Below are 19,364 nucleotides of genomic sequence, written 5' to 3'. Positions count from 1 at the left end.
CTTGCTGTGGGATGGAAAGTGGGCATTTCGGAACCACAGAGCGATGCCATAGGGAACTGATAGCAATAGCTTGCCTTTATTCATTTTTGACTCTACTCATTTGGGGGTTCCACCACTCTTAGCTATTTGGGGGTAAATCTTTAATACCTTTATGAAGTAAAAGATATTTATTATAGGGTTATATTTACAGAATGTTAGCACTTAAGTAATTCCTAAATTTTTATTTTTTTACAAGTGAAAAACCCGAGACTACAAATAATATCTTTTAGCAAGATGTATACTTCAGTTAGCTGCAGAAGTATGACTGGGAACTAGATCTCTTGACTGCTACTAGATTTAAAGTGTTTAAATGAATAGTATGTCACAAAACAGATGCTTAGTTCTAAAACATTTTGTTTGGTAAATATTAGAAAACATAAGTTAGGTTATCACTCATTAGAAGAAACTAACACAATATATTGTTTTTAAAATGTGTCATACTTAGCCTCTAAATTAAAAAGATGATAATTTTCAACATGAGCTATGTGTGGTGAATGACTCACACATGAAGGCACTGGCCACCCAGCCTACCGACCTGAGCTCTAGCCACAGGCTCCACATGGTAGAAGGAGGGCCAGAAGCAAGGTTGTCCTCTGACCCCCATGACTGCACACCATGGCACTAATGCACCCACCCACAGTGAATAAATAAGCGAATAAACTTGAAATTCAGAGACCCATTAAAAACCACACACACATGCGCACATACACTGGGATATAAGGCAGTTTTCTCTACATAAAGATATTGTATTTTTAATAGTGTTCATATTTCAATAAAAATACTTTTGCAAGATCAAAATATTTTCAGAAAGTAATGTTATAGCTCATTTAGATTTTTAAAAAGTCTTTTAAAGACTTGATCACCTTGATTGAGATTTCTTGTCCTTTGAATTTATAATACGTTGTTAAAACATAGAAGTATTCGTATCTATTAAAGCTCAAGGAACCTCTCATGCTGGCTCTGCTGAATATGGCCAAATGTTTTTGGTAGCAGGATTCTGTAAATATTGCTGAAGCTCTTGTAAGATGTAATTTTCTATTTCCTAAGTGGTAACAGCTTACTACTGAATAACCTCCCTCCTTTTACCTTCTAATTTTGCCTTTTTCCCCAGAGTGTTTTTGTTGTGACCCTTTCAGCAATAATACACGTCAATCATTATGCTAGTCGCAGAGATTAGACCTGTTTTGAGTGCAGTGCTGAGGGTCAAAGGCCATTTTAGTTATTAAAAATATATACTTGAAATCAGAAAAGGCTTCTTTTAGTTTCATTTTCCATGTGTGTAGCATGCAGAGGATAGAGGACACCTGGCTGGAGCACAGTGTGCATGCAGAGGTTAGAGGACACCTGGCTGGAGGCAGTTTCCTTCTGCTCCGTGGGTGCAGAGATCAAACTCAGGACGTCAGGCTTAGCTGCTAGCATCTTTGGTCCCTTTGTCTACTGAGTCATCTCACCAGTGCACAGAAGCTTATTTTTAATGAAAACTGCAGTATAGTCTGTCATTCCTGGTGTATATGTATTTACTCTTATATTGTTGTGATGCATGAGGCTGAGAGGACAATTCAGTAATAAATTGATCTTGAAAAAAAAGAGGAGGGCGAGATTCTTAAAGGAATGCATGGCATGACCTTGTCATATTTGCTGCTAACTTCTATGCTCACTGTATTAAAAAAAAATTGTTTTACTAGAAGAGTTTCAAGGCAGCCATGGATATTCATGGATATTCTTGGTTTCTGTGTTTGCAATCTTGTCAGTCTTCTTAATATTTTACATTTAAGTTCTTCAATTGTTACACTGCTGAAGAGGAAGGATGGGGAGAGACTCAGGTAGTATGAAGACCTGAATTCAAATCTCTAGCATCCACTTTTTAAAAAGCAGGTCAGAGGCACCTATTATCCTACCACTGGGTCGGCAGGGAAGGAGAGTCCCTGTGGCTCACTGGTGATCCAGCCTAGACCACTCATTGAGTTCCAGGCTGGAGAATGACCATGTCCCCAAAAACAAGGTAGATAGCCCGAGTAACAACACTCAAGGCTGACCTTCCTGACCTTCTCTATGCACATGCGCCCATACATGTGAACATGAAGACACAGAAAATATACACACACATAAATACCATTAAGTGTACATAAGGTAAAAAGGAAGCTGAAGTTTCTGGGCTTGTGATGAGCCTTCTGCTTATACATTTATTAGATATTTTTTTAATTTTTTAACTTTTAATATTTAGTGTGTGTGTGTGTGTGTGTGTGTGTGTGTGTGTGTGTGTTTACCACAGTCAGAGGGCAGTAGTCATTTCTTTCCTTTCACTGTGTGGGTTCAAGTGATTGTACTTGGGTCATCAGACGTTGATGCAAATGCCTTTGCCTTTTGAGCCATGTCGCCAGCCCAGATGGATTTTTGTTTTGAGTTAGGATAATAAAATATTATAAAATGGTATGAGATAATAACTGAATAAGGTGTTTTCTTTTTTTAGAGTATAGCTATGGTAGATAAACTTTATGAATATATTAGGGAGTGTATCTTTTATCTATATCTGTAACATCTCACAAATACTATTAGGAAGCCACTTTTGCTTTTAGTGGTATGGCTCAGCTGTGGTTTTATATGCCCTGGGCCACGACTGAATTTCAATTACTATTTTTACACCAACAACTCAACTCATGTGCTTGAAACTTAAATTCTAATAAAAGAGTCAAATTGTATGTTTCCCTTGAATATATCTTTGTTCAAATAATTCAAACAGATTTTTTCATTTTTTAATCAAAGCCAAAAGTTAGTTTTAGCTTTTTTGCCAAATGAAATAAGCTACTAATCAACTATTATTTTTAAGAATGCCACTTGTTTCTAAAAGCTAAAATAAAAGATCAGAAACATTTAGTTCTGGCATTTCTTGTGGCATTAATAGGATTTCTGGTGTTATAAGGTTTATTCTTGGACTATGGCTGACTTGTAACTAAGTCATCTTTTAGGGATAAGAGAAAAGCCAAGTCACCTATTCAATGACCTATTTGGCATATACTTAGTTGTTCTTTATGGCTGAAACACAGTTCTAAGCAGGTATTTTTAATTTTCCTTTGACCCAAATGAAGGCCCTCTTAGAAAAATGTTTCTGACCAGTAAGCAAGTAGACTTACATGGTAACACTTGCTGCTTGTGTGTAATAGGAATATGATGAAGAATGGGCAAAGAAAATTCAGAGTGAGAAGTTTCGCTGGCATAACTCTCAGTGGTTGGAGATGGTGGAGAGTCGTCAGATGGATGAGAGCGAACAGTACTTGTATGGTGATGATCGAATTGAGCCATACATCCATGAAGGGGACATTCTTGAAAGGCCTGACCTTTTCTACAACTCAGGTAAGGTGATAACCAAAGCGAAAACACATGCTTCATTTGTGTGCTATAAAAGGGGGCTTTTATCTGCCAGTCAAGCATGCTCCCAAACTTTGTAATCACATTTTTAGTATACAAGCAGTCTTCTGTTAATAATTTCAGATAATAGTTCCTGCACATAGAAAACTAGTAAGATTTTTTTCCCAGTTAGTCTTTGGTGTAACCTCCATTTAAAGTATGTGTAGCCAGGATAGTTAATGGCTGTTAGAAGCTTCCTGTTTTCTAGGATGTGTAAGTTAAACATCTCCAGGATTTCTGACTTCTACTTAACAATGTGACACTCATTTGTTCTGTGTTCTACATCTATTAAATTATCTTATTAATTTTATTTTGTTTTCTTATTTTATCTAAGCAGTTTAATGCTACCATTACTTTGTTTTAATTCTAGACTATTGTATTACATATGGTGATAATTCGGAATATTTAGAGCTTTCCCTTCTAAACCCTGCTAATACTTTTAAGATAATAGTCTAGCCGGGCGGTGGTGGCGCACGCCTTTAATCCCAGCACTTGGGAGGCAGAAGCAGGCGGATCTCTGTGAGTTCGAGACCAGCCTGGTCTACAAGAGCTAGTTCCAGGACAGGCTCCAAAACCACAGAGAAACCCTGTCTCTAAAAACCAAAAAAAAAAAAAAAAAAAGAAGAAGAAAAAGAAAATAATAGTCTAAACCAGGCACACACCTTTAATTACAGCACTTGGGAGGCAGAGGAAGGTGAATCTCTGAGTTTGAAGCCAGCCTGGTCTACAGAGCAAGTTCCAGGACAGGGACAGACAGGGCTACACCGAGAAACCCTGTCTCAAAAGACCAAAATTAAAAAAAGATATTATTCAAAATTACACAAATGTATCTATTATAACACTGTTGAGCATGGCTGTCTCCAGGGGTAATGAGTTTGGCACAGAGACAGTAAACCATTCTATATTTTACTTTAAATGTTTTTACATTATCACCAATATTAAAAATACCGTTTTGAAATCATTTATACTTGAGGAGACAGAAGAGTTCCAGTAAAGACTTGTGAAAGGCTTAAAAAATGAAAGTGTTAGCTTGACTGGAGGGCCCTGGGTCGTAGAAAGCTTTCCTAACCATGCGCTCTTGTCTGTTACCAACAAAAGAAAGAAAGAATTCAAGTAATCCTAACCAAATTAATGGCAGTTTGTGTACGATCAGTGATTGAATGCTAATATAACTTGCCATTATATCTAATCACTAATAATTGATATCATATTAATCAGTATACTGTTCACATATTCACTTATGTATTTCATAAATACATATTGAAATTTTTCACTATTACATACCATTTTATATTTAATAAAGGCACCTGAATTCCAAAACTTTTCTGCTCCAGTTTGCAAATGGAATAGCTTCCCTCCTAACCAAACTCTGAAGCAGTTAGGAAGGGCTGCTCCTTTCCAGCCTGTAGATCATGTGCTCCAGGCAACCTGGGTTTCTGAATCATAACATGTAACTCTCCCTTCCATGATCAGAATTTATGAAGGAAAATAATACAAAGTATATGATTCAGAGGAATCCTTATCAATCAGTTCTCAATATTCAAAGATAATTGTTGGAGGAGGGGCCACATATTCGTCCCGGCTGCCCAGAACCAAAATAACCATTATATATTAATTAAAATGCTACTTGGCCCATTAGTTCTAGCTTAATTTAACCCATTTCGATTAATCTTATATCACCACGTAGCTGTGGCTTACCAGATAAAGTTCCAAGTGTCTGTCTCAGGTGGCAGATTCATGGCTCTCCCTGACCCCGCTTTCCTCCTACCATGCTGGGTCAAGCCAGTTCTTTATTCATTAACCAATAGAAGCAACACATAAACAGAAGGACCTCCCACACCAGATAATCATTATTCATAGTATCTTCAACTTTGGTTTTTAATACAATTAAAATGTCAGAACACATTTCTAAAAATTAATTCATTTAAATCAGTGTCTTAGAATATAAGTTGATATTTTCTGCAAGACTCTTTAGAATTTAATCATAGTATCTTTGAAGTTACACACATACGTGTGCATGTGTGTAATTATATGTTTTATGTATCTATCCATAGACATACATGTATGTGTATATATGTATCTTGTATACTGAAATTTAGAAACAGTGACTACTGCTGGGAAAGTAAGTTGTGACTATTTGACCATCCCTAGGCATCCTTTGTCTTTTGTCTTTTACATTCCTTCATCTGACAGAAGATGCTGAGCTTTTAGCAGTGCAGGCTTTATGTTGTGAGTTTGGAGATTTGGATTCCTACAGACAAGTTCTCAATACTTTTCATTTTATGAATTTTTGCCATTTGTTTCCATGAAGTCCACCAGGGATTAGATGAACCTCTGTGTCATTTCTTGATGTATTGCATAGAGATCTAGACAATGTCTCCCCCTTTTGTTGTGTACAGTTATATTTCAGAAACATCAGGTAAATTCTTTGTGTTGGTCTTAAGTGTAGAATTAACATCATTTGGTATTTTACTTATTCTACAATTGACAGGTTTCTCATATTCTCATCCTGAGTTATTTTGGTTTTCATTTTGCAAAGTAACTTGAGTTTTTTAATCTTAACCTTGTTAACATTAACCAGATTGCCACAAAATACTAAATACAAAGTTGAGTTTTTATCTTTTTAGCTTCTTTCCTCTCATTCTGTTGTGTTAGATTTCCCCATGATTTTGCTTTTGTATCTTCTCAATGTTTACCCAGTATTTGATTCATAGAATCTTTAACTTCTAGCAGATGTAAAATCAGAACCAAATGTTACTTTTAGTTGAAGTTCAAGAACTTTAAATTTAGTAAAATAATAAGAATAATACCCATTATGTATGTAGGTGGAGTTTTCCGTTTAGACCACTGATCAGCACTGTCCTGCCAACCACTCCCCAAATAACCACACAAAGACTTATTAATTTTGGATGCTCAGCCAATACCTTAGGCTTGTCTCCAGCCAACTCTTACAACTTAAATAAACCCATTTATATTTATCTGTGTGCTGCCATGTGGCGCGTTTACCTCATCTATGACCTTCCCATGTTGCTCCTTATGCATCTGGCTCACAACCCTGTGACTCCTCCTCTTCTTCTTTGCACTCTTTTTACCTTCAAGTCCTATCTAATCTCTACCTGTCCAGCTATTGGTCAGTCAACTGCTATATTAAGCCAATCACAGTAATGTGTATCACACAGTATAGAGGACTATCCTGCATTTATATACTAACAACTCAACAATTAAATAACCACCAAAGCCATTAATTCATGATTTGTACCAAGTTACTAGTGTGGAAGTTTTATTAAAGTACAAAGCACTATGCCTGCTCTTTTGCTAACTATATTAGTTAAATTTAGAATTTGAGCAATTTTGAATACACTTTTGTTTGTTTTGTTTTCAGTGGAAGAAATGTTTATTTGGCTCATGCTTTCAGGGCTCTTATGGTGGGGAAGGCATGGTGTAGGAGAGCTGTTCACATCTTGGCAGCACAAAGCAGAAGTGAGATGATGTTCTCAATCAAGTATTTTGAGAGGATAACAATGGGGTTACTAGGTGCCAATGATGTGTCAGTGAATAAGGCAGGGTCTTTGTCCTTCTGGAGCTATCATTCTAGGAAGAGTTGGGAGACAAACAATATGCAAATAAGTAAAACAATTGCAGTGTGGTATGTTGAATCTCCCTTGAATACACCTTTATCTCAAATAACTTATGTATATTTATTTATTTGTATGTTGTGGCTTGTGTATAGAAGCCAAAGAACAACTTGCCTGAGCTGGTTCTTTTTCATCAAGTGCATCACTCAGGTCAATCAGGCCATCAGGCTTGTCTGCAAGGGCCTTTACCCAATGAGCCATCTCACTGCCCCCTCAAACAAACGTCATTTAAGTCCTACTGATATTTGAAGAGTCAAATCAGTTATACCTTTGATTCTTCCTCTCCCCAAGTTAGATATTCTAACCCCTATAAACAGTAATTTCCTCTATATTTTATTGTGCTAATACTCACATGATACATATATCTACTGTTGTCTATAATTTATAAATAAATTATTTTATTGTATCCAAAGAGAAATTCTTTTGTAAGGAAATTGTATGTTTTAATTGTGTATATTTTTCACAAAATTGATCACACTATTATCATGAAAGTATTATATAGAAAATAATCATTTGGTAACTAAATAATATGCCAGTTATAGGCATAGTTCATTAGCCTGATCAGTATGACCTGGCCAGTATTTCTACATTCAATGATATAGCACAGGCGACTCACAGAGTCCTCAGAGCCTTGCAAACAGCTTATCCTAAGGCTTATACTAAGGGTTTGTTCTAGGCTTAGGACAGCCTGAAGCCAAAACACATGTAACTGTTATTCCTCTGCATTATCCTACAAATAGCAGATCATTTAGAATCTTGGGGCAACTGAGAAAGTGATACAATTCTTACATCATTTTTAAGAAATACTAACAGGCTGAGATTTAGAAGAATAAATGTTTATAAGCAAAAACAGCAGTGTAGAGCTCTTCAGGAAATCAAATATATCTGATAACCTGATGGTATAGCTATATAATAATTAATACCTAATAAAGACCAAGTCATCAAGAAGTATTTACATTTTATACAGCTTACCCATTTAACACAATGTGCAAATCACGTTTATTTAAAAATAAACATTTATATACATGTCTGTGTATGTTTTAATGTTTACCATTTAAATTGTTAAGTGTTTAGTATCAGCAAATTATTTTTGGTATATTCTCCAAGCATGCTGTGTAATTAAAGCTCTCTGGTTATAAGATGAGACGCATGCTGAAGTATTACTGTTTACCAGCATTGTGGTGTTCCATGCCTCCTTTACCATGATCTTTTGTTATCCTGTCCCTGACTATCACAAAGAATGCCTTTATCTTTTCCTGCCTTTTCTTTACCCACAGTACTTTAAGTCCCCTGGGGAAAGTCTACCTGCACTGGTATTACCTAGCACACAGTAGGGATTAGGTGACAACTCTATTATGATGATAAAATGTGGTGACCACTTATGTTGTATTGCCTTCTGTGCATACTCTATACTCTCAGGACAACAGCATGCCATTCTGACATTTTTCTTTCCAGACTAAATAAATAGGTTTCTAATGTGTTGCTCAATAAGGTAATTCTATTTTATTCCCTGTAAGTATGTTTCACTAGTTACTGCTTTGACTTTTTCTAGATGGATTGATTGCTGCTGAAGGAGCCATAAGCCCAGATTTCTTCAATGATTTTCACCTCCAGAATGGAGATGTGGTTGGGCAGCACTCATTCCCCGGCAGGTAAGTTATGTTCCAAGAGAGAACTCAGGTGTGGCATCTCCTTTGTTTTGAAAAGCTAGGGTTTTCTTCAGTCCTCAATATCTCTGCCTTTGTTATTACAAGGAGGATAAAAACCTTCTATTTCTCTAGGAGAATGATTATTTTTCAGCTAGTTTATTAAAAAATAATGTTTTATTACTTTCAAAAATATTCACTGTCCTTTGAAATAGATAGTAGTGTGCAAACTAACAAACTCAGTTGTTTCTAGGTGTGTTTCCTGGTGTATTTCCTGGTGTGTCCAAAACAAAATATGAAGACACACGGCATATAGTTTAACATTCATAGAGCAGTCTGCTAAAAAGCTCTGTCTCGACTAGTAGAAGACTTTATTTATCTGTTTGTTTGTTTATTGGGAGGTATCAAGACGCAGTTTCTCTATGTACCCTGTCTGTCCTGGACCTCATAGACCAGGCTGGCCTTGAACTCACAGAGATCCACCTGTCTCGGCCTCCTGAGTGCTGGGATTAAAGGTGTGCAACAACACTGCACAGCAGTAGAAGACTTATAACTGTAGGATTAGCAGTAAGTAAAATACATAAGGAAAACAATATCTCATAAGACAGCATTGCTTTTCAATATAATAAAGTTCACTTCAGCAGCCGCCCAGCTTCATCAATCATGTTACAGATTTTTAAACTATTGCTAAAATGTGTTGACATTTTCTTCCTTCTGCCATCACTAAGGTTTAACGCTTTCCTTCAGTCTGACAGTTGACTTTCAACTGAAATCTCTCTTTCCCCAGCAGGTGTTAATTGAAAGTGACTTCTTGATTAAGGGTGGGACTGTGTGTCCCTGTCTCCTTCCCTGTGCTGGGATTTGGTCCCATGCAAGTCTTGTGCATGCTGTCTGTCAGTCTCTGTGCATTCCCATGTGCGTCAGCCCTATAGTCTCTGTAAGATGCTTGTTTCCTGGGAGTCATCCACCACCTATGCCTCTTCCTCCAAGAAGATCCCCGAGCCCTAAGAGTAGGGGTTTGATAACTACTTTCCATGTAGGGTGAAGGGCTCTGTGCCTTGCCCAGTTATGAGTTTCTGTGTTAATTATCATTGATTGCAAGGAGTTTGTCTGAAAGGGTTGAGTGATGTCCTATTAGGAGTCATTTTATCGCTGTATTTCTTTAGCATAAGAGCAGGTTTTCTCCTAAGGCCTGTGACTTACCTGTTCTCAGGTTCTTGGCCGCTTGGTCAGTGGCAGGTATGGGTTCCATCTCATGGACAGTCTTTGAATCTAATCAAAAAGTGGCAGTTATTCCTATAACACTTGTGCCTCTATTATGCCAGTATGATTTGCAGAAAGGTTGCTATTGTAGGTTGCAGTGTTAGTAACTAGGTAATACTGAAGATTTCTCCCTCCCAAGTAGCCTGCAAAGTACCTTCCAGCACCATGAATGCTATAGGAGTGAAGTGTCTAGTTGGGCAGTTGGGCTCAGTTTCTCCATGGTCAGTGGCATAAGTGAGCGGTATTTCAGCAATATATCTTACTTTGAAGCTGTGGAGGGTAATCAATAGCAAAGGCTAAATCAATTTAAGTGATGCATTATCTGTCTTCTCCTGACCGGTATGTTATAACTCTCAATGATCAGTTGAAATAGTTGAAATAAACTTTTTAATATAACTATAATTATAATAGTTGATATAAATATTATTGATCATCTAGTGTATACAATCTAGTTTACAGATAGCTATCTTTTGATTTTTTTTTACAAAAAACATTTGACTTTTGATTATTTCTGAGGTGTCTGACATTCCAGTTATAAATAATTAAATACAGTCTCTTTAATTATAAATCTATCACAGTATTAATGTTTTCCATAAAATTAAAAATAAAAGATAATTTGGGTATATGGTCTTAATATTTATAGCAAAAAATTGCTTATATCATTTATAAACCTAATTGTTCTACCATTGTAATTATTCTTCCCTGTATGTTTCTTATCATCCTATATCATCCTATAGATACTGCCAATCTAAATAAAGCAAACTGCTACTAATTTTGCCTTCCTTAAATAAGACTTATATTCATTTTTATGTAATTATATGCCTTTAAAGAAATTAAACATTTTGATTAACATTGAATAAATAGTCAGAACTATGGTATATACCTATGACCTCAGCCCTTGGGGACATAAGTCAAAATGCTTCTAGGCCAGTTGGGGTCATATGGTAAGACCCAGTCTCAAAAAATACCAGTATGATAATTGGATTGAATATACAAGTCAATAAATCTTGAGACCAATTCAACAATGACTATTATTTTCAATGATAGTTTTATAAAAGGACATAGCTTTATTGAGAGATAATTAATGATAGAGTTTAATGTTTAAATATTTCAGTATTTTTTATTTCTTTTAAATTTTAATGACTGAGAATATTCAGGTAGGACTTTTTTATTGAAAATTACTGTGATAAATTCTGTTATGAAGTAAAGAAGCCACTTAAATATTTTTACCCTTGAAAAGACTCTGGAAAGACTCCTTTATAATCAAAAAAGTAATGTACTTACTGTAACTATCTTGATTTGAGAATTTGTCCTTTAAAAAGAACTTTTCCTAAGAAAATTTGTCTTTTATCATCTTTTATAACTTTATATGCTTTAAATCCTATAAGCATATCACTTTTTATTTTTATTTGCAGAAGAAACAATTTACTGTTGTCTTTTTTGTAGCTAATAAGTCAAATGAAAGAGATGCTAATGAGTGGAGATACAGTGTCTGCGGGCTTGTCATGGACCTTTTACGCATTCTGTTGGAGTTATTCTGGAATAATTCTTAGTTAAATACATTTTATTCTGGAATAATTTACTTTTTCACCTATTTAATATTTTTATAATTATTCTTTGAGAATTTCGTAGATACATGAGTTGTATTTTGATTGTCTTCACCCTCTTCTTCCTCCCTACAACTCCTCAAAAATAGGATTCGCTTTTGAATATAGCTATTTTCTCCTTTGATAATAGCAAACGATTGATCTTCAGTTAGGTGTACTTATTTTGATTGTGGAAATATTTAGGCATATTGAATGCTATATAATTATTCACATATTTTGCTATGGTGATTTTGGTGTATAATGTTCCTGATCTGAAAATTATACTAGTGGCTAGCTTTCGGTTTCTAATATCTAGTAGGTGGACTTTAAAACTCATCAAAGAACATCCATTCAAAATGCTAATTATATTATTAACGTATTTCAAATAATATAAGAATATTTCAATAAATGTTCCACTCACTAACCTGAAATTGTTGAATTCTTACTTTCACTTCTCCTGGAATTGAAAAGAAGAACTTAGGCTTTAAACAAATATTGTCCTTATGGATTTAAACCCTGACAATCCTGACTCTAAATACCTTTAAAAGGGGCAAGTGTTGCATCTGTGGTGCTTCCCCTAAGCCAGAGGACTCGCAAATTCTCCCCTGCTTCTTCATTACTGTTTTCATAGATAAGCCTAGTAAAGTTATCCAGGGGAAGAGTAATAGAAGATTAATGTATAAAAGGTAAAACTGTATCACCAACATTGTTTTTAATGATTGCCAGCGATATGTGGGACAGTGCGTGAGACAGATTACAGAAGTGGAAAGCGCCACCTGCCAATCAACTCCCGTGGCTTTTCAGGCTTTGTTATGGGAGCATTTCAATTTGAGTAGATTCCTGTAAAGTAGTTGATCCCAAGTGACTTCTGGTAAAGAATAAATTACTAATTTATATGACATATATATTTTTTAATTGTTCAAAGGATGATTTCTTTTTTCCTTAAATGATGTTTAGTAAGTAAATATATATATATATTAAAATCTGAGAAACTAAGTCAAATTGAAAGACGTGTTAAACCTAATCTATATTGTTGTTTTTCCTAAAGTCCAAGTCAAAGGTGCTTCATAGTCCTAATGCCGGCATCTTTGTAATATGGTGAGGCAGTTTAATTGGAAACAGTGAAAGCTGTTAAACTCATCTATCTCAGTCTACAAGAGAGACCAGACGTTTGATAAAATAGATACTGGCAGTTGGACAGCAAATCCTTGGCTTTAGACATGTGTCACTATTGGTTTGAACCTCTTGGCGCCAGGATTTCCCGACATTTAGAGCTAATGCAAAATGCATTAGGGCTCCAGGCATTAGCTATGGGGTTGCCAATCAGAGTGTCAAATGCAAATCTCCCAAGTCTGAACTGGTGTTGGGGGTAAAGTGGGACTTGGTATTGAAGCTAATTAAAAATAATGGGAGCAAGGCGAGGTGATTTTTTTCCTATTATGTACTACGTATTCGTGCCATATTTTTGGAGCTTTTTTTATTATAACTCTTACTTTTCAAGACTAACAAGAACCTCATGTTAAGAGTATCCTTAAACTGCTTCCAGCTTTTACAAATCAGGTTTTGTTGCAGTAAAAATGGTCCATTTTCGTTTTATAGGAATCCAATTTTCATAAACTGGAAAAAAACTACAGAGTCTGCTTAAGTTTCCTTGGGGCTTTGAAAAATAATTTTCAGAGAGCCTGGCATTCTTTGTGGTTGGTAGAGAGATGTCAGTCACTGACTATCTTGCTGAGGTCAAAGTGGACTGGACTTGCACAGGGACCTCTTCTCTGCCTCCTCTGTCTTCATTTTCTATGTGTGTTATATCCTTTTGTTTTCTTTCTTGGAGTATTTTACTATTATTTGTTTTGTACATAAGCTTGTATACTATACATGCATGCCTTTTGCTGAAGTCTCTTTATTTTGTGAACTGTTAAATAACAGCTGAAATGTTAGTTGCAAGATCATAATGAATAGAAGTAACATTATTTCTCTAAATAAAATATATGCTTTATAGTGATTTTATGTATAATTTGCACTTACATATTTATTGAGTAGAAGTGCATGCCAAAGCATGGATATGGAGGGCAGAGGACAACTCGCAGGCATCAGTTCTCTCTTCCATTGTGGATCCTAGGTATTAGACTCAGGTTGTCAGTCTTGCCAGGTAGCATTCTTACTACACTGAGCCATCTTAACAGCTCCTTAATTTTTCATGTATTGCTTTTCCTAAGGCTAGGATTCTATATATATAAATTTGTTTTACTATAAGGCAACCTTTATCATCCTCCATCACAAACCTAGTTTACTAGGCCATTATCAAGCAATATACCATCTTTAAAGATAAGTAAACAAAAACCATTCAATATCCTTTATATTCTATATTCCATGCACTGTTAAACTTCTTACATATGAGTTCTTGACATGAATTACCTTGGTACCTACTGACTCGTTCTTAGTTCTGGATATTTGCAGGGATGTTTAAAAAGGGCCGCTTCTAGAGTTTTTAAGTCTTGACTAAAGGAAATATAGAAGAGGGACTGGAGAGATGGCTTTGCAGTTAATAACACCACCTGATCTTTCAGAGGACCCACATGTTGCCTCAAAACCATCTGTACCTCTAATTCCAAGAGATTTGATGCCCTTTTCTGGCCCCATGGCACAAGGCACACAAATGACATACAGATTCAAGTAAAACACTCATACATAGAAATTAAAAAATAGTTTTTTCAAAAGCAACTTCTTTATAAATACATGTGTATATATATATCAAGACTTTAACAGCAAGGTTGAGTATTATCCCATTTACTTTAAAAATTGCTCTGTTTTAGACATTATGCATGTTTCTACCTAAAATATCGAAATCTATGCAAACTTCTATAATACATTATAAATTAATTATAAATAGATATTCATTTATCCAAAGGACATTTTTAATATATGTAAAAATTCATCTATAACCCAGTAATATGTGCTGTCCAGGCCTAACCCAGAGAAATAATTCTAACCTCTTTCTAGTTTTGTATTAAGAGAGTAGAAATATGTCACAAAATTTCTTGAAATTAACAAACATTCATAAGCTTTATGATAGAGGATATCATGCCTAAGATAGTAGTGGTGTGGCTATTCTACTTTTAAACCTGTAGCTGTAAGTCTGTTGAGCATGAGTGGCGCCCGCATGACAGTGGTGTTGCACCAGGAGACTTGTGATGTAAGATAATCCTAGGAGAAGTTTTATTTATATTTCTGGATATTACCAGTTTCATTTTTCAAGATAAAATATTCCTAGGAGCCTTTAAGTTTCTCAAAGAATAAAATGTTTAAGACTTTTTAAAAATTTAATCTAAGTACACAAAAGCAAATAACTTGAATTCCCTTAATCTGTGTAATTTCACATATCACATTCGATCAAAATCACGTATGTGAGGAAGAGAGGGCAAAGAGTGGAAATGGAAATTAAGGTTCAGAGATTTTTATGGAAGCAGACTGGGTGGTAATAAACACTGAAGTCCTTAAGCAACAACCTTGGTTTTGCACAGTTACTGGACCCAGATGACATGGAGATACATTAATCACCAGTGACCTTTTTTGGGAAGTTGAGAGCGCTTTTTAAAGGGAGATGTGGCATTCATTTCTCAGTAGGACAAATCATAAACCTATTTTGCCTTAATACATTTGACATGTTTTTTTTTTTTGCAAATTGGTAATTTACATTTACTTGGAGGCAAGCTGCTGTGAGTTTATTAACACATTAAGTAATTAGTTCATTACCTTAAATTCTCTCTAAACATTAAAACCAGTTGTATTAAAGTGAGAGCGAAATGAATGAGATTATCTCAGTGTTGAAGGGTAAATGCCTTGTGCAAATAATCTGTTCAGCTAACTAACCCTTGTAAAGTATTTTCTACATGATGGTTCTGGTTTTTCTTGGTAAATACATCCTTATGAATTTGCTGTACTTCAGCCTTACTTGTCATTTATTTAAACTATGTACTGAGACAGTTCTTTCTAGCAGAGAAAGGCCTCTTCTACTGCTTCGATACTAATTATCTGCATTTCCCATGGAAAATTGAATTAGATTTTATTAGTAAATTGGGCCTATAACCTTTAAGGTTAGATTTTATTAGATTATCACACATAAGCATTAGCAAACTATAAACTTTACTGAGAAATACAGTGCAAGCCAAAAATCACTGGAAACTTGGGAAGATGTTTTATCCTAGAGAGGTCGTAGTGCTTAGTTGGGAAGGTATTTTCAGTTACTTACTTTCCTTTGCGAATTTAGAGGCAAGAGAACTTGACAGTAGAACTTCTGTCATCGCTGTAGTGCCAGAGCAAGGTCCTTGGCGGCACGCACATTAGCTGTGTGTAAATAAACCACATTTATAGGCCGGGCGGTGGTGGCGCACACCTTTAATCCCAGCACTGGAGAGGCAGAGGCAGGCAGATCTCTGTGAGTTGGAGGCCAGCCTGGTGGTCTACATAGTGAGATCCAGGACACACAATGCTACAACAACACAGTGAAACCTTGTCTCAGAAAATAACAACAATAAAAATTGCATTATTCTCATTAAGACTTTCATTTAGGATAAAAAATAGTATAATTGAATCTAGACATAAAATAATAGGGCTAAATCCTGTAAAAATGTTAGCACATCAATGTGTATAGCCTTGTATTCAAAGACATGATACGGGTGTTAATGCTGGCATGACTGGGAAATTAAACACATAGGCACCTTTTAAGAGTGATTATCAGTGTTAAAGTTCATGTCTTTTTCAAGTGTATTAGTTACATTTTTGTGGATTCTACAGATAAAACAATTAAGAATGAATTTAATCAGGTATATTGATCTATATCTTTATATAATCTGTATAATTCTGGGCTTATATCTGTAAGCCCAGAATTCAGGAAGCTGAGGCAGGAGGATCTAAGGGCAGGTCAGCCTGGGTGATTATGAGATCCTGTTTCAAAATAATTGCAGGTATAAATGGAAACAGTCTAAAGTCTTTAAGCATAGGTGAATGCTCATAAGAGATGTTTGACCTAGGTAGTGCTTGCATTAAAAAAAAGACATATTTTTATTGCAATGCAAATTATCACTTCAAATGCTTCTTTATTCATATTATAAATTGAATAATAAATGTATAAGCAATACCACCCCTTTAAAATGAGAGCAGTGGAGCAGTCACTTATGCTTTGAGTCTGGAGTCAGTGGTATTAAGCTTACTCCTTACCTGGAGAGTATTGTGTAATTCAAAGTAGAGTTAATTATTCATTCCAGCCCTGTCAGTTTTGATGTGACCTGTTATGAACAGTTTTTAAGTTCTTCATATATTAAAGACATCAAACAGGAATTTTTTTTCTTCAAATTGTTAAGAGAACACCTGAAACTCAATGCTGGGCTGTAGGCCTTTTAATGTAATATTAATTGCCTTATTCTCCATGTTGCCCATAGTCACTCTGGATGTGCTGTACAAATAGCTTACTAATCATATAAAAGCCATGTGGGCTGTGTAGTTTATTTGCATTTAGTTTGAATAGGAATTGTACAGGTTGTAGGTGAGATGTCAAAGTAAATCTCATATTCCCAAGTTAAAATTAAGAGAAAAATACTAAGTTGTAATGAATGGAAAAGGTATTTACAAACGAAGACCTGCATGAGTATGCTTAGTGGCTGTGCTGTTTCGACTACAAGAAGTTTCTTGTTGTGTTGGGGTGGGGAGTTAGTCTATAAACCTTCTTATAGAAGTATCTAAGACAAAAACAAGGAAATATAATGTTCTAAACTCAGCCAGCCCAAACTGCTTGGGCTGCTATGACAGCTCATAAAGCTGAGAGTAGTTTTTAACTGGGCTCTGTTTTACATTGCCAAAGTGAATTTTCCTTGCAGGAAGTAGCCAGAGGGTTTATTTAGTTTCCAGTCTGAGGCTTTGATCTTTCTGTACTGTCACATCTCGGGTTACATAGCCCTTTTTCACTGCAGTAAATCTGCAACAGTTAATGAGAATAAAATTTCCTCCTCCTCACTGGTCACATGCTGCTACATGCCAAACCACAGCCAACTGCCTATTTGCACAGTTTCCGCGAGGGTGTATGAAAACAGTGCAATCAGTTTAATCTTGTTGTCTTTGTAATTCATTTTATTGAGCTTTCTTCCTTTTCAAGTGACCTACTTTTTATCAAATCACATGGTTGCAAGACCAAAACTGAAAGAAAATTTTAGGATGTGAATAGTCCTAAGAGTTGGTCTGGGGTAGGGCAGTAGGGGGTTGACATGCTGCCATTAAGGTTAAAATTGGTCCACTAGAAGGCTTTTAAACAACCAAAACCCTTCTGTCCCCTTTGGTTAGACTATATCTTCAGTGTGAATATAAACTTATAGCTAATTAATTTAATGAGTAAGAACACTATTTTTTACTTCAGGGACAGAAATGATCACGTTGTACCAAGGGAGTTCCGAGACTCAGAAATCTTCATTTCCACATTATAAGAGCTACTCTTAGAACAGAAATAACATTATTAAACCCACTCAGCCATTTTATCCGGTGATAAAATTATCTCTGTACATGTAGAATAAATATAACAATTATTCAGTAAATCTGTAGACTTTCAAAATTACCTTTAAGTAACTGAATTTTCTATATTAAGAAGTGTAACTTCACCGGGCGGTGGTGACACATGCCTTTAGTCTGACAAACCAAAAGGAAAAAAGAAAGAAAAAAGATAGTGCATCTTCATAGTAAAGTACAAACATTTCCTTTATTTGATAAACTCAATTATTGTATATTGAATTTATTGTTCACTTGTCTTTTACCTTTTATATTGCCCTGTTATAATTGGCAGTTGGTATTTAGCAACTTGTCTGTATCATGAAATTTATCCTCCTATGGCAATTTTGAATGATAGCCAAAATAAATATATTTTATTATGTGTTCCTATGGACCATACATATGAATATTATTAAGAAAAATAAAATTTAAATCAGTTTTGTCATTTCTCATCACTGAATTTGCAGTTACTGTTATAATAATCATTCCATAGAATAAATAATTTTCCATAAAAATCAGAATGTGGGAATGAGTGAGTAGTGTATAATGCCCATTCACTGATTCAGCTAATCATAAAGCAGTGCTTAAAAGCAGATTGAGAATTGAGGAGAATATTTCTGAATTAGAGACCATCCAATCAATTCTCTTGAACGTAGAAGATCCACCTTTGGAAAATACTAATTGGTTGCTCTATTTAAAAAAGAGGGTAGTTGGCCAGCAAAGAGGCTTGTTAGGTAAAGGCAGTTGCAACCAAGCCTGATAATCTAAGTTGGATCTCTGAAACCCATATAGTGGAGGGAAAGAATTAACTCGCCCAAATGTCCTCTAACCTGACCTGCAAATGCATGCCAATGTATATGCACACACACACACACAGAAACACATGTGGGTGTGCACGCATGCACGCGCACTCACAATTTCTTTTTTTTTTTCTTTTTGTTTTTTTGAGACATTTTTTCCCAGTAGCTATAGAGCCAGTCCTGGAACTCGCTCTGTAAACTTGACTATCCTCAAACTCACAGAGATCCATCTTCCTCCCAAGTGCTGAGATAAAAGGCAAACACCACCACCACCCAGCCCATTCTCTTTTTTTTTTTAAAGAAAGAATACTTTGAAACAAGAGTGATTGGCATTTTAAGGAAGAAGTACAGTAGGTGCTGTCCTTGGTTCTCCAAAAGATGTTGGTACTGTGTAGCAGTGGTGAGCTGGGAAGCTATGGGTTCTACTCTCGCCTAGCTTTCAAACAGGGCTACGGTCTT

The 19,364-nt window shown here is 35.6% G+C and overlaps 1 protein-coding gene across 2 annotated transcripts in view; it reads left to right on the top strand.

Moving 5' to 3' along the window:
- The window catches only part of Kifap3 (kinesin associated protein 3), a 134,727-nt gene that overhangs the window by 97,522 nt on the left and 17,841 nt on the right, over positions 1 to 19,364 (top strand). For both annotated transcript variants that reach the window (XM_041662511.1, XM_041662512.1), the window contains exons 18-19: positions 3,201 to 3,390; positions 8,632 to 8,731. In XM_041662511.1, the coding sequence (XP_041518445.1) occupies positions 3,201 to 3,390; positions 8,632 to 8,731 (290 nt within the window). The remainder of the gene's footprint in view (positions 1 to 3,200; positions 3,391 to 8,631; positions 8,732 to 19,364) is intronic.

The sequence above is a fragment of the Microtus oregoni genome, unplaced genomic scaffold (genome assembly GCF_018167655.1).
Source record: "Microtus oregoni isolate MIOR12 unplaced genomic scaffold, Mior012 000013F_ref0000133, whole genome shotgun sequence".
Classification (NCBI taxonomy): Eukaryota; Metazoa; Chordata; class Mammalia; order Rodentia; family Cricetidae; genus Microtus; species Microtus oregoni.
The sequence above is the reverse complement of the archived record's forward strand: the minus strand, read 5'-3'. Positions and strand labels throughout refer to the sequence as shown.